Raw genomic sequence first — 22,963 nt, forward strand, 5'->3', positions numbered from 1 at the left:
CCAGGGCACGGAGGAATTCACAGGGCTTTCGCGGACGGCCCACCGCCTTGCTCTCATTGGGTAGCCTCGTCTTTTCTCCGCCCCCAAGGTCTTTGCTTCCCCGATGATTGGACCTGGGTGTTGTCAATCCCAACTTCGGGCACCGCCCCCCCTTTTTTTTATGACCCACTAAGCGCCCGCCGCCCCATTTTCTCTCCTATCCACTCTTCGCGTATCCCCTGTCTAGGGGGGATTGAGAGCATCTCGCAGTGGTCCGAGACATTTAGGGACCGGCCCCTCCCGCTGCTCCAACCCCACCCACTGAGCCCCTCCCCTTCCCTCCACATCCTAGGCGCCGCACTCCAACACCGAGCTCTCCCCACCTTGCGGCGTTCGCGATTCCTCCGCCCCTCCCTCCAACCAACGCTCAGACTCCTCGGGCGCTCGGGCCGAGCCGGAGGCGTGCTGGGGGGATGCGCTCTATGAGGGCTCTGCAGAATGCGCTGAGCGGGGCCGGCAGTCACTGCTGGCTGGGAGGCTGGGGTCACCTGAGCCGGAGCCCTCTCCTTGGCGGGGGCGTCCGGCACCACCTCAGTGAGGCCGCGGCGCTGGGCAGGGAGACGCCGCACAGCCACCAGCCGCAGCACCAGGATCAGTAAGGCTTGTGGGACAGGGGCAGGGGACAGGCTCCCTCGCACTCCTACTGTCGTTCTCGCCAGCTCCCGAGTCCCCTTACCTCCGAGAGCGCATCTCATCTCCCCTCTGTTCTCCTCGCTCACTAGCCTGCGATGCCTTTTCCTTTAGATTTGGGGCTTTGGGTCCGCCGCGCTCGGGCGGTAACATGCAGTCTGCCCGGGAGGGCGTTTGGGCAGGTCGGTCCTCGGGATGGTGCCTGTCCAAGGTGCGTACTTAACTGGGAACGCAGAGGGGCGCGGAGTGTTGCTTGGTGCACGTGTCTGAGTGCAGGGCCGTGTGCGCACCGCGCGGCCTCACCCTCCCTCTCCTCCTAGGTCCACGGGTGTATTTTAGGGGATGAGTGGGTAGGGAACAACCTCCTGTCTCGAGTCCTGGTGTACTTGGGTCTGTACAGCTATATGGTGTGTCTTGTGTTTCGGCATGTCCTCGGCGTGTAATGTGTGATGCGCGTGTATTAGTGCGCAGGTATGTGCGTGTGTCGTTTGCTTATGTGTTGGATGTGTGCGTTGTCAGGGCTCTCAAATCTGTAGAATAAGGGTAGTTTCCAATTGGTTGTTGAATGAGGAAAGTCGTAATGGGGAAAAAATCATAAGACGCAGATTTCCCAAACCAGAACCAGTCAGAGCCGTTGTTTGTGCTGCTCAGGCTCCCTGATTTAAAGGGTTCTCTTAAATAAATAAATTAATTAATTAATAATAATAATAATAATAATAATAAAGGGTTTGCTTCCCTTGGGCTATTATTCTGCCCCAGAGGCTGCGGCTGCACCTCTCTCTTCCACCACCCAGGAATACTGGGTGGCTGAGCATCTTTTCTCCGAAATGCAGACGGAGCTGAGCAGGAAATTTTGTCCTTTCCAGAAGCCAACGTAGACACTGCCCAAGTAGCCCCTGCCCTATTATAGCAGGAACAGAAAATGGACCATCTCCCTGTCATTGACATGTACCACTGACATTCAGAAAGACATGCACATTGTAAAGTAGCCAGACAGACACAGCCCTCACTGTCTCACCACCACTGGAGCCTGACAGGTAACAGACCATTAAAGTATGATTTACTTATTAATTTTTAGGCTATAGATGTCTATCAGCCTCTTCTCAAGGAAACACGGAACATTCAAACTTTAAAGAATAAGCCCTCTCTCCCATTCTACTCTCTACTCCAACTTTTCCCAAATAATCACCATGGGAGAAATGGTAGGATAGAGCAAAGCCTTAACCTCCCTGACCTTGAAACTTTCTGTGGGATGGGGAGCAAACGGTATCCCTGATTCCTTCCACACAACACTTCCTTATCCAATGGAGTCAGGTGATGGAAGTGTTTTGGGGAACCTTGATCCTCCTGCTTCTGACCAACAGTGCTCCCAGGGAATTCTTGGTAAGGGCCTTGGTCTGGTGTTCCCGTAGGCAGAAGGACTTCAAAGCACTGGCAGAGGATGGGCTCTGGGGGTGTGATACCATGATGGGGAGGGGTTCTTGTATTTGAGGGGAGAAAGGAAAGCAGAAAAGAGAAAATGCCCTGTTAATCAGGTTCTTTTTCGTTTTTTAATATTTATCTTTCTTATTTCTGATTATTAAAAAAAACAGAGTATCAAGAAGAAAATAAAGATCCCAATAATAGAGGTAACCAGTTAATATTGTTATATATACCCTATATATGTATGTATAAAATTTGACAAAAATAGGATCATCGTATTCATATTCTTTGGTAACCTATCTTTTTCGTTTATGAACAGCTTTTAATATTGAATATGTGTGTGTGATATTGTCATTTTAATGGCTGCTCCTTTTTTTAAGGCTTTATTTATTTATTTGAGAGAGAGAGAGAGAGAAGGAGCAGAGGTAGGGGCAGAGGGAGAGGGAGAAGCAGGCTCCCCACTGAACAGGGAGCCCAATGCGGGGCTCCATCCCGGGACCCTGGGATCATGACCTGAGCCCAAGGCAGACACTTAACCAACTGAGCCACCCAGGCGCCCCTTAATGACGACTGCTCTTTAGCCATTTTAAGATTACATTGTATGAGGCATCATAATTTATTTAACCAATCTTCAGTCTGGTTACTGCATATTCTTGTGCAGCTGTTCAATTATTTCTTAGAGTAAATTCCTGGGAAATTTTGCTTCCCAGAGACATCTGTCACTGATATCTTACGTAAACTTCTAGAGATATTTTATGCATGTATCAGCAAATACATGTTGATATTATCTCCCGTTCTTTTTTATAAAAATGGTATCATGCTATACACATTGTTCTGCACCTTGCTCTTTCCCTCCCTCAGCATTATATTATAGATCAATCCATATCTGGGCCAAAGGGTATGCAGTTTTCTTTTTTTGTGGGGGGGGGGAGTAATGCAGTTTTCTTAAGGCTTGTGATACCTCAGTGGTATGGCATTATTCCCTGTCTTCCTTCAGCTTCCAGGCACAGAGTCCTGTCCTAAAGCGTTCCCACCTAATTGCCTTTTTGAGTTATTCCTCAGATAGCTTTTTCCATCCTTCTTCTATCACCACATGAATCCTGTCCTCCCTATAGGCACTAGCCTCATTGTGACAATTGGATTTCCTCAGAAAAAGAAATTCCCCTCTCTTGGTATTCCTCCTGGCCCTAAGTAAATACATGCCTGGTCCATGCCAAGCTTTTTGAGAGACTTTTTATTTTTTAATGCATTGTTTCAATAGATAGTATGTCCATATTCACATATACCATATTCAATATATAATGTATACATATTCATATCGTTCAAAATTCAAAATATGCAAAAAGATATATAGTGGGCAGTATCCCTCCCACTCCTTTTGTCCAGCACCTGCTTCATCACCCTAGAGGAAGGTAAATCAGGCTTACAAGTTTCTTTCTTTTTTCTTTTTCTTTTATTTTTTTTAAAGATTTTATTTATTTATTTGAGAGAGAGAATGAGAGATAGAGAGCATGAGAGGGAAGAGGGTCAGAGGGAGAAGCAGACTCCCCGCTGAGCAGGGAGCCCGATGCGGGACTCGATCCCGGGACCCCAGGATCATGACCTAAGCCGAAGGCAGTCGCTTAACCAACTGAGCCACCCAGGCGCCCTTTCTTTTTTTTTAAATAGCTTTCTTATATATCCTTCCGGAAATCTTTTGTGCCTGAAGAGGCAAATATATTTTTTTCCTTTTAACATAAATAGTACTATACTGTGAACGTTGTTCTACAGCTTGCTTATTTTAGTTAATATGACATCTTTAGAGATCATTCCATATCAGTACTTAAAGAACTCTCTCATTTCATTTTTTATACTGCATAATATTTCATTACATGAATAAACCATACTTTACCTAACGAGTTCCCTGTTGATGCACATTTAGGTTGTTTCCAGTCTTACTAACAATGCAATAAATGTGAATATGTAACTTTGCAGGTGTGTAAGTACACTTACAGGATAAATACCTGGAAGTTACATTGTTGGGTCAAGGAGTTTTAAAAGGTCTTAATCTCAAATACCTGCCATATTTGGAATGATCTGAAAAATATGTCCTCTAAATCTGTTAGCATATTAATAGCAGAACTCATGAAAACCAAGAAGTCTTCAGTACCTGGAATTTTAAGTGCTATAAGCATAAGCCAGCAAAAGAGATACTTTGGGAAATAGGAACCTTCCTAGAAATGTAACTTGGTAATTCTTTATTGAAGACCCACTATGTGCTAGCGACTTTGCTCAATGTTAGGAAGACAAAGATTTTTTTTTTTAAAGATTGTATTTATTTGTCAGAGAGAGAGAGAGAGGACAAGTGGGGGGAGTGGGAGAGGGAGAAGCAGGCTCCCTGATGAGCAAGGAGCCCGATGCGGGACTTGATCCAAGAACCCTGGGATCATGACCTGAGCTGAAGGTAGACGCTTAACCGACTGAGCCACCCAGGCATCCCAGGAAGACAAAGATTTATAGAGGGATGTATATATATAGATATATAAAGATGGATAAAGAAGGAGGGGGTGGGAGAATGGGCCAAATGGATGGGGGTGTGGGAAATACAGCCTTAAAAAAAACGTTAGAAGGGGCGCCTGGGTGGCTCAGTCATTAAGCGTCTGCCTTCGGCTCAGGTCATGATCCCAGGGTCCTGGGATCGAGCCAGGCATTGGGCTCCCTGTTCTGCGGGAAGCCTGCTTCTCCCTCTCCCACTCCCCCTGCTTGTGTTCCTCTCTCGCTGTGTCTCTCTCTGTCAAACAAAACAAAACAAAACAAAACGAAACAAAAACGGAAGAATTGGAATTAGAAATCTTTATATCTTAAAAAAAGAAAAAGAAATTTTTACATCTTGGGGCACCTGGCTGGCTCAGTCAGTGGAGCATGCAACTCTTGATCTCTGTATCATGAGTTCGAGCCCAATATTGAGTGTGGAGATTACTTAAAAATAAAATCTTAAAAAAAAAAGAAATTTTGTCATCTTTTTATTCTGAATTTAATCTATAACCCAAAATATCATATCTGTTTCGATTTTGCAATGTACTTCTAATTTAGAAAAATAATGTAGACTCTAAAAAAAAAAAAAAAACCCACAAAGACCTAACAGTGGAGCAAGGGAGATTCTTCTGTCAGTAAGATGGTGGGTTGTGTCATACCAACAGCATGAACAATATTGGAAGGTTTGAGAAAGCCTTTACAGAATTAGTACATTTGATCTGGACCTTGAAGGATGAGCAGGACTGTCCCAACTGAAGGAGAAAAATGTCATTCCTTACAGAAGCTGCAGCATAAGCAAAGGCCAGGAAGCCTGACAATGCCTGGCCCATTTGTACGCATACCTATTATCTGGCATAACTGGAGTGTCAGGGCACAGTGGAGAATAGGAAAGGAAGGTTGGCAGGTTGGGGGTTTGTTTTGTTTTGTTTTGTTTTGTTTTGTTTTTAAGAGTTACTTATTTTAGAGATAGCATGTACATATCAGGGAAGGGGCAGAGGGAGAGACTCTTCAAGAAGACTCCCCGCAGGGGCGCCTGGGTGGCTTAGTCGTTAGGCGTCTGCCTTCGGCTCAGGTCGTGATCCCAGGGTCCTGGGATCGAGCCTCACATCGGGCTCCCTGCTCCGCGGGGAAGCCTGCTTCTCCCTCCCCTACACCCCCTGCTTGTGTTCCCTCTCTCGCTCTGTCTCTCTCTGTCAAATAAATAAATAAAATCTTAAAAAAAAGAAGAAGAAGAAGAAGACTCCCCGCTAAGCATGGAGCCCAACTCAGGGCTTGACTCGGGGCTCAATCCCATGACTCATGAGATCACAACCTGAACCAAAACCAAGAGTCCAATGCTTAACCAACTGAACCACCCAGGTGCCCCTGTTGGCAGGTTTTCAAGAGCCTTAAATGCCATACCAAGAAATAAGAACTTATTTTGTAGGCACTGGGGAGCTATCAGAGGTTTTTGAGTAGAGAAATGATATTTGAGTTTTAGAAAGAACTGGCACATTGTGGAAGATGGGTTGGAAGTCAAAGGAGTGTAGTAGCAGTTAGGGAACAGACAATGTGGACTGATGATAAAGAAGCATGATTTACTGAGCATTTACTTTGTGAAAGACTTTTTCACAAAATGTTATGTTAATTAAGCCTACTTCACCCATGTAAAATGGACATTATTACCCTTATTTTACGGATGAGGAAGCAGGTTCAGCAAGATTAAATAACCCTATTAAGGTCACATAGCTTTTAAGGGGCAAATTCTGGTTCTTTCTACTATACCATGCTGGCACAGGGGAATAAAAGAGGGTGGATTTGAGAGATTTGAGAGTGGATTTGAGAGACATTATGGTAGTTACCATAATGTGGGGAACCAACTGAACATGGATGTAAGGCATGGGAATTTTCCAAATGATTCCACGTTTCCAGCTTGGCACCTGGGTGAATGATACCACTATTAACCCAAATGAGGAGCACAGGAGGAGGAGCAGAGGGAGGGAGGCGAGATAATGTCAGGTTTGGACATTTTGAGTTGGCGGTGCCTATGAGACATCTAGAAATGGAAGCGTCTAGAAGGCAGCTAGAAATAAAGGTCTGAAGATTAGGAACAAAAGAAAGCTAGAGAGGGCCCCTGGGTGGCTCAGTCGGTTGAGCGTCTGCCTTTGGCTCAGGTCATGATCCCGGGGTGCTGGGATCGAGTCCCGCATCGGGTTCCTTGCTGAGCAGGGAGCCTGCTTCTCCCTCTGCCCCTCCCCTTGCTCATGCTCTCGCTCTCTCTCTCCCTCTGTCAAATAAATAAATAAAATCTTTAAAAAAAAAAAAAAAAGAAAGCTAGAGAGTAAGATTTAAGACTTCCCAGAAAAGATGTGAAAGTTGGAGGTCTGGGAGAGATCAGATGATTCAGGCAGGAGGGCTGAGTAAGGTAGAGTGAGGACACCCACCTACCTTTATTTGTTTGTTTGTTTGTTTTAAAGATTTTATTTATTTCAGACAGAGCGAGTGAGAGAGAATAGGAGTGGGGGGAGGGGCAGAGGGAGAAGCAAGCTCCCTGCTGAGCAGGGAGCCCGACTTCAAGACCTCATGACCCGAGCCGAGGGCAGACACATAACCAACTGAGCCACCCAGGCACCCCAGGGACACCTACGTATTTATAAGGCCATGTTCTAGGAGAAGCAGGGAGCAGTGCTCACGTTCCTATCCTCCTTCCCTATCTCTGCCCACAGTGACTCCTCAGAGAGTGGCATGCTATCCCGTCTGGGTGATCTGCTCTTCTACACTATTGCTGAAGGACAGGAACGAATCCCTATCCACAAGTTCACTACTGTAAGTTCTCTATCTGCTCAGAACGCTGAGCCCTCAGGATCTCTGCAAAGCAGGAAAAGGAGGGCAGGACAAGTGTAGGGCTGCTAATGGGTTGATTCATGAGGGTGCAAATCGCAGATGGCAGTAGATATCTAGGCTCCTAAGGCAATCCCATCTCTGCTCCAGGCTGGAAAGATTAAACCCTCTGATTCAACCTATATTCTTGGTTTGAGACTTTGCCCCAAGGGGTTCGGAAACCAGCTGCCTTGATGAAAAAGGGCAGGAAACCCTTATTAGCCTTCAAAGCTGCACCATTCCCTCCTTTCCTAGTCTGCAAACCTATTTGTTCCACCTGTTGTGGTAGCTGGGGTTGAGCTCATTGTTATCCATTGGGAAAGAATTTCCTTGTAGTTGACCTTACCAGGCTTCTTCTTTCCCCTAAAGGCACTGAAGGCCACTGGACTGCAGACCTCAGATCCCCGGCTCCGGGACTGCATGAGCCAGATGCGCCGCATGGTTCGAGAGTCCAGCAGTGGTGGCCTCTTGGACCGAGATCTCTTCCAAAAGTGAGGGCCCCAGAATCAAGGGCACCATTCTCAAAGCTGTTCTGTGGACATAGACTATAACAGCAGGGAGGGCTCTTGGGGATTGGATAGTCCAGCCCCTCACTGTGTTACTTATTTATTATACAAGTAACATACGAATGTTCATATACTCATTATAAAAGTGCAAACAATAAAGAAATACATGTTCGCCTTTCCCTGTCTCCCCAACCCCAGTCCCTTTTCCCAGAGGTAAACATTGTTAACAAATTAGTGGGTATCTTCTAGATAATGTCCTATACATTTATGTACATATAGGAATATATGTAAATATACTTATATGATTTAGGATTTTTAAAATATTAAGGTGACCCACTACACATATTATTTGGGTATTTATTTTTTTCTCATATCCCAAGACACTGTGTCTTGAGCTATCTTTCCACATCATTACAATCCCTCATTTTAGAGGCAAAAGAAACTTGAGACCCAGAAAGATAAAGTGACATGCCAAAAGTCATACAGCTGTTGGTCCCAAACCTAATGACCAGTCACACTTTCCTTATTCCCAACTTCGATGGCTCCGGAGTGAGTCACAGCTGCATCTCTCCAGCCCCCTAACCCAATCGTGTCTGGGATCCAGGTGTGTGAGCAGCAACATTGTGCTCCTGACCCAGGCATTCCGAAAGAAGTTTGTCATTCCTGATTTTGAGGAGTTCACGAGCCATGTGGATCGCATCTTTGAGGATGCCAAAGAGCTCACTGGAGGCAAAGTGAGGGCAAGGGGCCTAGGGGAGGGGCAAGGGCTCTGGGCCAGATATACCTTGCTTCTTGGAAATTTCCTGGGGCTGGGAATCCATGATTGAGAGATGAGAAACAGAACCTCTAAAAATGGGGACAAGGGCTTTATGTATTTCTATACATGTAATTTCTGGAGCCGATGAGGGAATCCAAAGTTACAAAGGGGACAATTAGCATAAAGGATTCAATAGAACTTTTTTTTTCTTTTTTTCAAGAGAACTTTGAAAGAGACCTATAGAGTAATTAAGCCCAAGACCCCAAAAGGGAAGCTGACCCCAGAATTCTTCTCTTTTTACCTTCCATAGGCTTTACTGCCGTCTCTATAGGAATAGGGCTACAGAAAGATAAGGCCTTCTTGGACTTAAGGCTTGGGTGTCCCTGGGAACAACAGGCAGGAGGGAACCCTGTTGCCCTGCAAAAGACAGAATTTTCACTTTTATCTAAAAGATTCTCCTGACCCTGAACCTCAGCTCTGTTCCCCCTCTCTACATCCATATCTCTATTCTGTCTGTTTTCTGTCCCCACTCGTGCCCAGGTGGCGGCCTATATCCCTCAGCTGGCCAAGTCCAATCCAGACCTGTGGGGCGTCTCCCTGTGCACTGTGGATGGTCAGCGGTGAGGTGCTGGGTGAGAGGAAGGGGAGGCAGGGCACAGGTGCAGAACATAGGCTGACCCCTTTCATGGCACCTGTCTGCCTCCAGGCACTCCGTGGGCCACACAAAGATTCCCTTCTGCCTGCAGTCCTGTGTGAAGCCCCTCACCTATGCCATCTCCATCAGCACCCTAGGCACTGACTACGTGCACAAGTTTGTGGGCAAGGAGCCCAGTGGCTTACGCTACAACAAGCTCTCCCTCAATGAGGAAGGTGAGCACCACCAGAGCTCAGACCAGACTCGTAGATGCCCCCCTTCTTATTCCCACCTATCCCTGCCGCCCTGTTTGTTTCCCTGACCTTCCTGATTAGCTCTGTCATTTCATCCTCCCTGGCAAAGAAATCTTTCTTGTCTAGCCCGCAGAGTGGGTGGACTGTAAAGGAGGTTTTGCGCAGCAGCTAATAAGACTGGGTGGCTTGTCTTTCCCCAGGAATCCCCCATAACCCCATGGTCAATGCTGGGGCCATTGTCGTGAGCTCCCTGATCAAGGTCAGTGCCATCCTAGCCTTCTGGTGGGTACTGTTCTCTAAACTCCCTTGTTCCTGTATTCCTCATATCTACCCAGCTCTTCAGGGGGTTGACCTGAGGGTCCCCGGGAGGCAGTGAGGGCACAGCAAGGACCCACCTATGTTGAAGATAGGAGTAAAAGGAACTGTACCTCTGCCCCCACCCGTGAGTCTGGAGCACAGAGCTTCCTGGCCCTTAGAGAAGTGAGCAGGTCTTGACCCCTGCCTAGGACCGAGGGCCACATGCCAGATACAGGGGGAGGACAGGACTGTTGGGCACTGATTGGCCACTTCTGGGTAAGGGACACAGAAAGAAGGGTGAATGGCCAGGCCAGGGCAGCTATTCACGTCACCTGAAACTGTGAGTTGGCCTTGAGCAAGGGTATCAGGCTGGCCTGTCGGCTGTAGGTCTCCCAGGGCTTGAGCAAGAACCTGAGAACAGTGTGGGCAGCAACACTCCAGAGCCAATCACAACCCCTCCTGAGGAAGGTGGTGTTAGGAACCCTCCCACTGGGGACTCAGGTGTCAGAGTCCCTATGGTGTTGACACTATGGTTGACATGTGTAGGAAGCAATGGGGTGTGGTGGGGGTGGGGTGGGAGACCAGGCTCAGGCTCTCCCCTTGCCCTGGGATAGCTCTGTCTACAGCCCTGTAACCCGCACCTGCCTCATCCTATTCCCATCTAAGCAGGACTTACTGGGCCTGACTCTCAGCTAAAATCTTCAGTTTTACTTCAGTTATCAATATATTGATGTCACAATACTATATGCAACACACCTCTCATCCCATTCCTGTCAGTCTAGTTTGAGACGGCTCTAGGAGTCAGGGATACGATAGAGTATGGCTCCAGCCGGGGCCGTAAGGGGTGAGGTTGGGGATCAGGAATAGGAGTGGGGCTCGGGGACAGGAGTGGAATCAGGAGAATGGAAGTGAGAGTCAGCGATGAGGGCTGGGATTGAGAATGGAATCGGAAGTGAGACTCAGATGGGTAAGACTCACGGATGGGGTGAAGTTATCTGTACTCATTACTTGGTAATAAAATCTAAATGGTGTGGTTTTTAAGATCACTAGATATGCAGGCATACAAAAAAAAAATCTCAGTTGTAAAAAAAAAAAAAAGTCATTGTAAAATGTAAAATATTCCCAGTAGCAAAACCAGTGTAAGATATTAAACTCCACTAAGTCCTCCTGACACTCCCCTGTCATCATCCTAGGCTTGGAATGCTGATCTCTCTCTCTCTCTCTCTCTCTCGCTCGCTCTCTCCCCCCCCCCTTTCTTTCTCTCTTTGCAGATGGACTGTAACAAAGCAGAGAAGTTTGATTTTGTAAGTTCCCTTGCTACTCAGCCCCGGGCTGCTTTTCTCCACGGCATGTTGTCCCCTCCAGCTGCCCCAGTGCCTGACTCTAACCCCACTTTGATAGTGCACCAGCCCATACTAGAAGCCTTATTTCCAGAGGCGTGGGAATCAGTGGCCTCAGCCTCCTGTGTCCCTGCTGGGATAAGGACTTAGGGGTTCAGAAGGGTTAGACAGGCTAGTATGTGTTGAGTAGGGGTCCTCACCCACGTGATGCCTTTCATGCCGCTTTTTCTCTTTTAGGTGTTACAGTATCTGAACAAAATGGCTGGGAACGAATACATGGGTTTCAGCAATGCCACGTAAGGCCCCGTTTGCAGGATTGGCTGAATACATTGTGGGATAGGTGCATGTGTGATAGAGAAGGGGGATGATAGAATCTTAAGAGGAAGAAACGCAGGGCGCCTGGGTGGCTCAGTCGGTTAGGCGGCTGCCTTCGGCTCAGGTCATGATCCCAGGGTCCTGGGATCGAGCCCCACATCGGGCTCCCTGCTCGGTGGGAAGCCTGCTTCTCCCTCTCCCTCTGCCTGCCTGCCGCTCCCCCTGCTTATGCTCTCTCTCTCAATATCTCTGTCTCTGTGTCAAATAAAAATAAATAAAATCTTTAAAAAAAAAAAAAAGAGGAAGAAATGCAGGGGAATTTTGGCCACCCAGCTTCCTCTGAACCCATTCATTGACATTTGTTTACTTTGTAAAAGAATTTGTTCCATTTCTATTTAGTACTTAGAGAGGCAGTATGAGGCTTTATCCCTAAGCCCTTTTTTGCCAAGCCTCCCAAAGCCAAAAACTTCATCAGTTTTTCCAAACTAGATGACTAGACAATTTGGGGTTTGGGGGTTTCTTTTTTACACTTTACAATAAAGCTATGGCCAGTGCTTGCTCAGGGTCAGAAGTTTCCTCCAGGATTACCATGAGAAGTTAGTTTGACATGTGTGATCTAGTTCTGTCTCTCTTAGGGAAGGTGTTTTTTCCCCTTCTCCTTAAACCCACCCCTCAAATGTCAAGTACTAAATTGGGTGTTTGCTTCAGATTCCAGTCAGAGAAGGAAACAGGGGATCGGAATTATGCCATCGGCTATTATCTAAAGGAAAAGAAGGTAACTGGGAAAGGCTGGTAGAGAAAGTCCCTGGGAATTCTGCAGCTGGTAGCAGGGCACATGGGGTTGGGGACTTCGGCTGAGATCCTGGCAGTGTGACAGGGTCTGCTGATGGCCTGAAAAGAAATGCTCTCCCTTCTTCTTCCTTACAGTGCTTTCCTAAGGGGGTGGACATGATGGCTGCTCTTGATCTCTATTTCCAGGTGAGCAAACACTGCTGTTCAGCTCAGGGCCAAGGGAACAGGACAGACTGCCATCCTTGCTCTGATCCACAAGAGGGATGCTCCTCCTCCAGGGGTTCTGGTGTCCTTCAGAAACACCAGGGGAACTTTTTGAAAGATCAGGATGCCAAGAACGTGGCTCTGCTCCCAAGAACACAGTGCTCATGATCCACACTGCACTCTCACCTCTGCCTTGTCTCCATAGCTGTGCTCCGTGGAGGTGACCTGTGAGTCGGGCAGTGTCATGGCAGCCACCCTGGCCAATGGCGGGATCTGCCCCATCACAGGAGAGAGTGTACTGAGCGCTGAAGCAGTGCGCAACACCCTCAGCCTCATGCACTCCTGCGGCATGTACGACTTCTCAGGCCAGTTTGCCTTCCATGTGAGTGCTTCTGGCCCTGCCTTCCGTTTGCCACTGGTCCAGAGCCAAAAAGTGAGGACAGGCTTCTTCCTGCCTCCCCTTCACTAACTTCCGGCCAGGCAGTTAGGCTGAGAGTCCTTAGGAGTGTTTGTCAAACACACTGAGTCCCTCAAACACATCAATACGTGATGTTGCAGCTTCTGAACCCCACTTCTGCCACCCTGCATGTTCCTGGCGCTTCTCCTCTAGGCCTCAGTGTAGAGTCACTTCCTCAGAGGCTTTACTGACCATCCTGCCTCTGGTAGGCCCCCAGCACTGCATTCTCTATCACAGCACCCTGCTTCTTTCTTCCCGTGTTTTCTCATAAGCTGTGATTCTTTTTGTCTCTTGATCGTCTATCTCCTACCACCGGGATGAAGTCAAAAGAGACCGTCCTAGTTCTAGGGCAGCATCAGGCACAGCATAGACCCTCAACAAGTATTACTTACTTACTGAAGCCATGAGTTTAAGGGGGACAGAACAGGAGAGGGGTAAGAAGCTAAGTAACAAGCCAGGAGGTTGAGATGGACATGACCTTGCCTGGGCAAAGTTGGTCCATTGGGGATGGACTAACTTATTAATCCAGACTTGAGGGCACCTCTAGCTCATCCTCAGTCTCAACTTTATCCCCAAGGTGGGCCTGCCGGCCAAGTCAGCTGTGTCAGGAGCCATCCTCCTAGTGGTACCCAACGTAATGGGAATGATGTGTCTGTCACCTCCGCTGGACAAGCTAGGCAACAGCCATAGGGGCATCAGCTTCTGCCAGGTGAGTTACTTTGCATAAAGGTCTTAATGGTTTTAAATGAGTAAATGAAACAACTTTGAGCTCCTACTAAGTACAGGGAGTAAGTAAACAATCTCTTTGGTTTACAATTCTAGAAGCTGGTATCTCTCTTCAATTTCCACAACTACGACAACCTGAGGCACTGTGCTCGCAAATTAGACCCACGGCGTGAAGGGGGAGAAGTTCGGGTAAGGAAAACCCCAGGTGGCTTGTAAGAATATTCAGAATAGGAAAAAAAAAAAAGAATATTTCAGAATAGAACATTCCATTAATGCTTTAGCAATACCCTTGGCTAACCATCTTTGGAGAAGGATCACAGGGCAGAGCTGGGCATGGGTGAGCTCAAAGTCACAGTTAATCTCAGGTGGGTCTTTGTTTTCCAGAACAAGACTGTGGTGAACCTGTTATTTGCTGCCTATAGTGGAGATGTCTCAGCCCTTCGAAGGTACCAAATAAACACAGTAAAATACTCCTGGTCAGAGATCTCATTAGGAGTCAACACAGCAAAATAGTTAAGTGCTTCAGCTTTAGAGCCAGATAGAATGGATACAGACTGCATTTAAATGAGATTATTTTAAGTACAGTGACTGCCTTGTGATAAGAATTTAAATAATGGCAGCCATGTTATGATTAACCGGGGTGTTAAGAGCAGAGTCCTAGGAGGTAAGTAAGGACCCTGCCTCAAGCAGATCACCAACATCAACAAACATGTACTGGGCACCTACCACGGGTAGGCAGTGATGTTTCTAGAAACATCACACCCCTGTCTGATTTGGGAATAAGTCTCATCTGGGTATAGAACATGATGATGCAGGGTCTACAGATCTTAGCAAGCTCTGTTTTACTTTTTCTGGAACCTATCCAGTCTGGAACCCCACTTCAGAAAAGACACTAGTGATTCTAGGCTGATCTGGGTAACTCCAGCTGCTTTCCACTACCCTCAGGTTTGCCTTGTCAGCCATGGACATGGAACAGAAAGACTATGACTCCCGCACAGCCTTGCATGTTGCTGCAGCTGAAGGTATCTGAAGGTTAAATAAAAGGGGAAACAGATCTTAAGACCCTTTCTTTTTCCTTTTTTAAAATATTTTGTGCTTTTTTTTTTAAAGTAAACTCTACTCCCAACGTGGGACTCGAACTCACAACCCTGAGATCAAGAGTTGCATGCTCTACGGACTAAGCCAGCCAGGCACCCCCCAAGACCCTTTCCTTTCTACCAAGTACTCTTCTACCAAGAGTACTCCCTATTGTATATGCCCTTAAGGTTACAGGGGCTGCAACTAGTTTTGTCCAGATGCCCTGCAGTTTGCAGGCCAACTACTATTGGGTGCCACAGGGAGCAAAATGGGAAGAAGCCTTTCCCCCCTCCCCTCTTGGTTCAGACTCCAGCTGCCAAGGTCTGTACTAATGTTAACACCAAAAGGTTGAGGATGTGTACCATCTCATGTTCCTTCTGCTCATATTCCTAGGACACATCGAAGTTGTTAAATTCCTGATTGAAGCTTGCAAAGTGAATCCTTTTGTCAAGGACAGGTGAGTAAGATTAAGCTAAAAGGGGGTGGGGCTTGGGCAGCAGCTTCTCTACCACTGCCCTCCAGCCACCACTGTCACGTATATAACCATAGCACTGGGGATGTCTTCTTTGCCCAGTCACCGTCTTCGTTCCTTTTAGGTGGGGCAACATTCCCCTGGATGATGCTGTGCAGTTCAACCACCTGGAGGTGGTGAAACTGCTTCAGGATTACCAGGACTCCTACACACCATCGGAGACTCAGGCCGAGGCAGCGGCTGAGGCCCTGTCCAAAGAGAACTTAGAGAGCATGGTGTGAGCATGGGACATGCACACGGTCCCTGCTCGAGGAAAAGCACGAGCTGGCCACACGCTCAATCCATAACCACCAAACATGCTATGGAGAGCCACACTGCTTCAGTGGGGACCAAGACTTAGGCCACTGCTTTCTGTGAGAGTGAAAATACCCCATTCCCTTGGCAGAGTATAGAGAAGTGCCTTGGTGGACACATGCAGTAGAGCAATCCATGGAGACAGTGAGCTTCTTCGAGGTACAGCCTAATGGTTTGGCCCACTCAAAATCATCCCAGGTCTTCACCCAGGTCCCCTCTCCCTCTCCCTAAAGAAACCGTCATGAGTGAGAGACAGAGATACTCTGGTAAAGGGGCCCTAGCCACGCACGAGGCTTTAATAGTCTGGACAGGTCTGCCCTCGTTGGCTGGAAAGTACTGCTGCAACTGCTAATTTTATAGACAGAGAAAGTATTTTGTGCTCAAATAAACTTTAATTATACAAATTATTATTTTTGTTAAACCCAGTCCTTCTCCCTCTCCCCTAGGGGTATCTAGCTGCCTTGCCATCATAAGGGTAGAATAAGAGGGAACCACAAGGTCAGACAGAGCCTGAGAATACCTATTTCACATACATACTCATCCCACCACGTTTTCCTCAACCCTAAATATTACTATAGGTTAACTGTATTCTGCTGCCAGAGGTCAGATTGGGTAGGGCACCGGGGCAGTAATGCGTGAGGGTTTGGGACTGAGCAGGCCCAAAAATGGATTGTGCAAGACCTCAGGCCTCCCTCCTCGCTCTGGAAGTTCCAACTGTGGCAAAAGTATCTTGTCTTCTTTGGGCATGGTTGTAACTGGCCCAGTGATTATAACAGATTGACCAAATGTCAGAGGTGTGCAGATTAAGGCAGATGGACTCTGGGTGGTGATAGCTGTAGCAGTGTGAGGCTGAAAGTCTGGCACTGAGGTACTGGGGAAGGAGGGCTCTGTTTCATTCAGACACAGTAAAGCACTTCCTGAGGGAGCCAGAGCCCAGACTCTATGCGAGAGAAAGGGCCAAGTCACTGCACCACTCCTCCAGCCAGAGGTAGAAAGGATTTACTCTGGAGAGATCCTATAGAGTCCCAGGGGGGAAAAAAATTACATGGGGGCAAAGGGAGGCGGAGGTATCACAGTGATGAATAATTCAAACAAAGTTGAAAGCTAATACCCCAGGACTGAATGCAGTCTGAGAAAGGTCCGGGCACAGGGAGGCAGAGGGACTGAAGGAAGCCAGTCAGGCAAAGTACACTCATGATAGCTTAGGAAACTGGCAGTAGTTTGAGGGAGGGGAAGGGTGGCTGTATGCCCAGCTTTCACACAGTATGGGAGAGGAAGAAGACTTAGATATTGCACAGAGAACCCGACACTGCATTTCGAGAATTAGAGATTGCTTGGTGGCAAAATTAAAAGGTTTCAGACACTTTCAGAGGGGAATGGCCAAGAGCATGATTAGGGACTCCAGGGAGGGTCATACTAGAGGCCTTCAGGCACCTCAAGCCCTGAGTGGGTCAGCAGCTCTCCATCCCAAAGGGCAAAGGCAGGTACCACTGGACCTCGGAAATCTGTCTGTAGCGTGTGGACCACAGCGACCCTGCTCACATCCACCAGGCTCAGCTTCTGGGCCTCATACTCCAGCAGTAGCCCCACCTTCTCTGGCTGCCCGATGCCGTCAAGAGGGGCTTTTTCGTTGGCCAACATGGTGTGCCACTTGCGCTGGGCATAGGTGAACACCCAGGAACGATCGTCCACACCGATGCAACTATCCCGGGACATGTCCACATCTGCCACTCCTATCCGGAACTGGTGGGAACGTTTCACTGTCACCTCCCAGTAGTGCCTGCCACTGGTGACCGCTGTGTCTGCCAGCACCACTGCCCACTCCCGGAAGCGCTCCACATTCAGGGCCAACTTGGTGGGCTCCAATCCCACTATGCCATATTTGACACCTGTGTCACCTTTGAAGAGCGCCAGGCTGCTGTGGGCGGTTTTTTCTTCCAGTTTGAAGCTGATGGCTGCAAGCAGAGCAAAGAGATGTAACGATGACGGGGGTTAGAACCCTAAATCTAGTGATACATACATATTACGATCTGAAAGGCAGTCATGAGTTCACGAGTACACGGGAAAGAGTCAGAATGTCATGCGGGCAAGAGTGCGACACTTTAATATGGGCCTTCGGACTGGAGACGGCTCGGGATAAAAAAAAAAAAAAGATCGTGCCCCATGTTTGGGAAGACAAACGCAGGTCGGGAGGGGAAATGACCCAAGAGGGCTCCCGGGAATAACGGAAACCATCTTGGACATAAAAGAGAGTAAAAGGAAATAATCTTACCTCTGCGGGCTTCGGCTGCGGCAACCCCCAATCGTTTGACTCCCCAGCGGCACAGACAGAGCGAGCGTATAAAAGGCAGCGCCATCTTGCGCCAGGGATGAACAGGGCACGCCCCCCCGCCTGAGACCTCGCCATCTGCCCTCCTGCTCCTTTCCGACGTGGTGCGCGCGTGGCCGCCGCGCAGTATGATGACGTAAGAGAGCCAGTGCCCAGTAGGGGAGCTGCCATTTTAGTGAGTTCTGCTCTAGGTCAGTCCGTGGTTGGTACAGTTTTTTTCCTGAGGGGACTACTGCTCACGTTTTTACGAAGTAGGACCTTTTTTTTTTTTTTTTTAAGATTTTATTTATTTATTTGAGAGAAAGAATGAGAGAGAGAGAGAGAGCACATGAGACGGTCAGAGGGAGAAGCAGACTCCCTGCCGAGCAGGGAGCCCGATGCGGGACTCGATCCCGGGACTCCAGGATCATGACCTGCAGTGGCTTAACCAACTGAGCCACCCAGGTGCCCCTACACCATCTTTTTTAAAGGTCCTACTTCGTGGGCGCCTGGGTGGCTCAGTTGGTTAAGCGGCTGCTTTCGGCTCAAGTCATGATCCTGGAGTCTCAGGATCGAGTCCCGCATCGGGCTCCCTGCTCAGCAGGGAGTCTGCTTCTCCCTCTGACCCTTCCCCCTCTCATGTGCTCTCTCTCTCTCTCTCTCTCTCTCTAATTCTCTCTCTTACAAATAAAGAAATAAAATCTTTAAAAAATAAAAAAGATGGTGTAACAAGATATCAAAAGTATAGGTTTTAGAATTAAGCAACAATTAAATTCGAACCCGGCTCCACTGTGTGACTTTGGGCAAATCACTTAACTTCTCCGAGCCTTAGTGTTTTCATTTGTAAGACAAAAAATAACCTTTAGACCTTGGTAAAAATTAAATGAGAGAATAACCTAGAATACAACTTGACAAATAGCAACCACTAGGTTAAGGGACAGGTTGTTTGAATAAATAATGTGTAAATACTGTAAATGTTGGCTTTGTATTTTCAGGGTTATCGGAGGACTCAAAATCTCTACCATGTATTTCTTCGCTGATTTGCAGATTTGTATATCCAACATCCTATTAGACATTCCAACCTGGATGTTCCCTTCCCCCCACTCACCCTGCCAGCCAGTCACCTCAAACTTAACATGTCTAAAACTTACTTTGTTCTAAAACTTACTTTGTCTTCCTACACAAGCTTCCTCCTCTGCGTAGGTTCCCTGACTTCTGTGAACTGCAACCCATAAACAACCAGCTGCCCAGGCCAGAAACCTGGAAGTCCTTGACTTCTTTGTCTCCCTCATCTCACATATCTGATTGTCCTTGAACCCCAGTCACATTATTTCTCCCCTGGACTATTGCATTAGCCTTCTAACTCCACTCCTCATTCTCCCCAGTGCTGCGAGGAGGGAACATTTAAAGAGGCAACTCCGTATCTCACCTATTAGGTGTTTTTTGTTTTGAGATTTTATTTATTTGAGAGAGAGAGAGAGAGCGCGCGCGCATGAGTGGGGGGAGGGGCAGAGGGAGAAGGCGACTCCCCGCTGAGCAGGGAGCCCCATGCGGGCTCAATCCCAGGATCCTGAGATCATGACCTGAGCCAAAGGCTAACCCAGAACCGAGTGAGCCACCCAGGTGCCCCTCACCCGTTAGGTTCTTAAGAATAGGAATTAAGAATGGGTTCTTGGGGGGCGCCTGGGTGGCTCAGTTGGTTAAGCAACTGCCTTCGGCTCAGGTCATGATCCTGGAGTCCCTGGATCGAGTCCCGCATCGGGCTCCCTGCTCAGCAGGGAGTCTGCTTCTCCCTCTGACCCTCCCCCCATCTCATGTGCTTTCTCTCTCATTCTCTCTGTCTCTCAAATAAATAAATAAAATCTTAAAAAAAAAAAAAAAGAATGGGTTCTTGGGGCGCCTGGGTGGCTCAGTCGGTTGAGCGACTGCCTTCGGCTCAGGCCATGATCCTGGAGTCCTGGGATTGAGTCCCGCATCGGGCTCCCCGCTCAGCGGGGAGTCTGCTTCTCCCTCTGACCCTCCCCCCCTCATGCTCTCTCTCTCTCTCTCATTCTCTCTCTCAAATAAATAAATAAAATCTTAAAAAAAAAAAAAGAATGGGTTCTTAAGAATTCTTAGGAATGGGGATTAAGTCCTTTGTTCTCTGTGCCCTAGGGCCTTAGTACAGAGTAAACGTACTGTTGTTTTTGTTTTTAAGATTTTATTTATTTGACACAGAGAGACATAGCGAAAGGGAACACGGGGTGGGGGATGGGGAGAGGGTGAAGCAGGCTTCCCACTGAGCAGTGAGCCCGATGTGGGACTCAATCCCAGGACCCTGAGATCAGGACCTGAGCTGAAGGCATACGCTTAACAACTGAGCCACTCGGATGCCCTGTACTGTTGTTTTTGAATTAATTAATGAATGAGCATGAAGGGAGAAAGTTTTGTGCCCATGTTCTTGGAGTGCAGTGGCTGGCTCATTCTCCACCAGGGGTCAGCGTGGTCCAGCCTTTACGACCTGCCTAATGTGTGAGAAGAGAGGTTTCTATTCCTCGTTAAGTACAGGAGCAAAGGCGTGGAGGACAGATTTCCTTCAGAAAAGTTCTGCTCTGTCAATCCTTTGCATCTTAGTGGTAATGAGAGGAAAGTTCCTGGGTTCTGTTTCTGTAGTTTTTCTCCTTAGGTTCCGTCCTAGATGTGAGAGCTAAAGCAATCACTGCACGTTCCTCACACTGTCACTTAGACACACTTCTATTACTTTATTCCCACTCAGGAAATAGATTTTTGCCTGTCATCTCTTGTATTATTTTACTTTCGCAGACTGACCATCCACCTAATAAACACACCTTCATCATTCAGATGATTTACCTACCTTGTTGCTAGTAATTAATTCTTTTTAATTTTTTTATTAACGTATATTATTTATTTCAGGGGTACAGGCCTGTGATTCATCAGTCTTGTACAATTCACAGCGCTCACCATAGCACATACCCTCCCCAATGTCCATCACCCAACCACCCCCTCCCTCCCACCCCCTCCACTCCAGCAACCCTGTTTGTTTCCTGAGATTAAGAGTCTCTTATGGTTTGTCTCCCTCTCTGGTTTCGTCTTAAAGTAATTAACTCTTAACATTCCCGTGCATAATAATTAAGAAGTGATAGAGTTTCACTTGACAGACAAAAGGGGAAAAGACATTCAAGGTATAGGGAACAACTTCTGCTAAAGCACTGGGTAGAAATAGAATGAGGTATTTGGGAGCCACAAAAGCACAAAATTGTCAGGGCCTCATGCTGGGGAGATATGGAGAAGGTTGGAAAAGTTGAGGCTGAATTATGAAGAGTCATGTATTCGTAGTAAGAATGTCTTTCAGGCGTTTAGGAACTGTTGAAGGGACACAAGGAGATGACAAATTACAGGTACTTTTATTAAAGATTTTATTTATTTGAGAGGGAGAATATGAGTGGGGGGAGGGGCAGAGGGGAGGGAAAAGCAGACTCCCCAAGATCATGACCTGAGCTGAAGTTAGATGCTTAACCAACTGAGCCACCCAGGTTCCCTTACGGGCACTTATATAAAGATAAAACTGACAGCAACATGGAGAATGAATTGGAGGGAATGAGAGCACAAACAGGGTCAAATGGGGTCTGAAGCCACTAGAGTCCTCAGGTGAGAGATGGTATGGGTTAAGCCATCTGAGAGGTAGAATTGATGAGAGTTTTGGTGACAGGTTAGGTGGGAGTGAGAGGTTGGGGAAAGGAGTCAACGCTGATTCATAGGTTTCTGATTTAATGAGGGGATATAAAAGGAAAAGCATGTGGGATTTTTTTGTTTTTTTTTTAAGATTTTTATTTTTATTTATTTGACAGAGAGAGAGCGAGAACAGAAACACAAGCAGGGGAGTGGGAGAGGGAGAAGCAGGTTCCCACTGAGAAGGGAGCCCGATACGGGGCTGGATCCCAGGACCCTGGGATCATGACCTGAGCCGAAGGCAGATGCTTAACGACTGAGCCACCCAGGCGCCCCAGGAAAAGCATGTTTTAATGGGGGAAGATAATTCATTCTGTTTCAGACAGGCTGTACTTGAGATGTCTACGGGACACGCAGGTGAAAATGTTCTGTAAATATGTGGATATAAATTTGAGGGAGAGTGGAATTAGGCGAAGTCATCCAAGGAGAGGCTGTCAACTGAATAGGTAGGGAATAAACTGATGGTACAGTCCTAGTGAAAACCAGTATCTGAGATAACACATATACTGTTAAGTACTCAGAACAGGTTCTAACCATAGTAAACATTGATTTGTCTGGCTTGGGGTTATAACCTACTCCCTAGGAAGAGCAGGGGAGAAGGAGGCAAGTACAGGATGGGTCAGTCTGTTTTCACTCTATTTCTTAGATTACCCCATTTCTAACATGTAGGGGTCCTCACCTGATCCAAGTGCTAATTGGAGCCCTTAACTATAGATGCGAGAGGGATGATGCACTCAGAGCTTGGTGATTGTTCTGGACTTTGCCAGGGAGTCAGCAGTCAGCAAAGCAAACCAGAGAAAGAGAGAGAAAGGGGGCCCTCAGGAGCTAGCCAAAGGGGCTGCTAGGCTGGCTTGTGCTATGCTAGGGCCTTTGTCCTATGAAACTGTCCACACAATGGAGCTGGGTTACATGCTGATCTGGCATTCTGAATATGGGGCTAGGATAGAGATTCCACGTGGTGGATGCAGAGATGGATGTTCACCCAGCCCCTCAGGACCATATCTCGATTCACCATATATTGTAATTGCCAGAGAGGATGTTCAATACTTGATAATCATAAATTATGTTTATATCTGATTAGTTCATGAATCACTTCATTTACATTTGAAGGCAGCTAACTTAACATGTGTATATTGCCTGGGTATATCTCATTTGATCCTCATACAATCCTGTAAGATCAGCAAGTTAGGTATTTTTATGGAACTCAGATCTAGGTTATTCTTTAGGTCTTGATGATATGGGCTGGCTGTGGAGTAGCTTCAGAGAGTTAGTAAGCT

The 22,963-nt window shown here is 47.3% G+C and overlaps 3 protein-coding genes across 6 annotated transcripts in view; 1 reads left to right on the forward strand and 2 right to left on the reverse strand.

Annotated features, from left to right (window-relative positions):
* RBMS2 (RNA binding motif single stranded interacting protein 2) overlaps positions 1-845 on the reverse strand; it is an 89,313-nt gene extending 88,468 nt beyond the window's left edge. The window contains exon 1 of the mRNA XM_073900817.1: positions 716-845. The gene's annotated coding sequence lies outside the window, so the exon portion shown is untranslated. The remainder of the gene's footprint in view (positions 1-715) is intronic.
* Positions 217-15,869, forward strand: GLS2 (glutaminase 2). Of its 4 annotated transcripts, none has more exons than XM_073900813.1 (18): positions 217-634; positions 7,311-7,410; positions 7,834-7,955; positions 8,575-8,704; positions 9,268-9,347; positions 9,434-9,597; positions 9,816-9,874; positions 11,184-11,216; positions 11,490-11,548; positions 12,276-12,342; positions 12,495-12,545; positions 12,769-12,996; positions 13,598-13,729; positions 13,843-13,935; positions 14,131-14,192; positions 14,692-14,768; positions 15,217-15,280; positions 15,420-15,869. In XM_073900813.1, exons 1-18 carry the CDS (start codon positions 453-455, stop codon positions 15,574-15,576), a joined length of 1,860 nt encoding a protein of 619 aa, XP_073756914.1. In that variant the 5' UTR covers positions 217-452; the 3' UTR covers positions 15,577-15,869. The 4 variants fall into 4 exon arrangements, with proteins under 4 accessions (XP_073756914.1, XP_025739148.1, XP_073756916.1 ...); XM_025883363.2 differs by having other exon boundaries at positions 219-634; positions 12,769-12,945; XM_073900815.1 differs by lacking the exon at positions 217-634 and adding an exon at positions 753-880 and having other exon boundaries at positions 12,769-12,945.
* A 152-nt stretch (positions 15,870-16,021) lies between these two features.
* On the reverse strand, positions 16,022-18,207 carry SPRYD4 (SPRY domain containing 4). Its single transcript, XM_025883366.2, has 2 exons — positions 17,922-18,207; positions 16,022-17,604 (listed from the first exon to the last, which is right to left on the reverse strand). The coding sequence occupies exons 1-2, from the start codon at positions 18,004-18,006 to the stop codon at positions 17,066-17,068; spliced, it is 624 nt and encodes a 207-aa protein (XP_025739151.1). The 5' UTR covers positions 18,007-18,207; the 3' UTR covers positions 16,022-17,065.
* Between the last annotated feature and the right edge of the window lie 4,756 nt (positions 18,208-22,963).

Source organism: Callorhinus ursinus, unplaced genomic scaffold (assembly GCF_003265705.2).
Source record: "Callorhinus ursinus isolate GAN/ISIS: 27379988/994484 unplaced genomic scaffold, GSC_fseal_2.0 scaffold14, whole genome shotgun sequence".
NCBI classification, from domain to species: Eukaryota; Metazoa; Chordata; class Mammalia; order Carnivora; family Otariidae; genus Callorhinus; species Callorhinus ursinus.

What these genes read in the sequence shown, in the direction of transcription:
- GLS2 (XM_073900813.1), top strand. Translation starts at nt 453, where the DNA reads ATGCGCTCTATGAGGGCTCTGCAGAATGCGCTGAGCGGGGCCGGCAGT. An exon ending in CACTGGTCCAGAGCCAAAAA is followed by an intron (nt 12,997 to 13,597) that starts GTGAGGACAGGC and finishes TTTATCCCCAAG; the next exon opens with GTGGGCCTGCCGGCCAAGTC. An exon ending in GATGTCTCAGCCCTTCGAAG is followed by an intron (nt 14,193 to 14,691) that starts GTACCAAATAAA and finishes CACTACCCTCAG; the next exon opens with GTTTGCCTTGTCAGCCATGG.
- SPRYD4 (XM_025883366.2), bottom strand. Translation starts at nt 18,006, where the DNA reads ATGGCGCTGCCTTTTATACGCTCGCTCTGTCTGTGCCGCTGGGGAGTC. An exon ending in CGCAGCCGAAGCCCGCAGAG is followed by an intron (nt 17,605 to 17,921) that starts GTAAGATTATTT and finishes CTCTGCTTGCAG; the next exon opens with CCATCAGCTTCAAACTGGAA.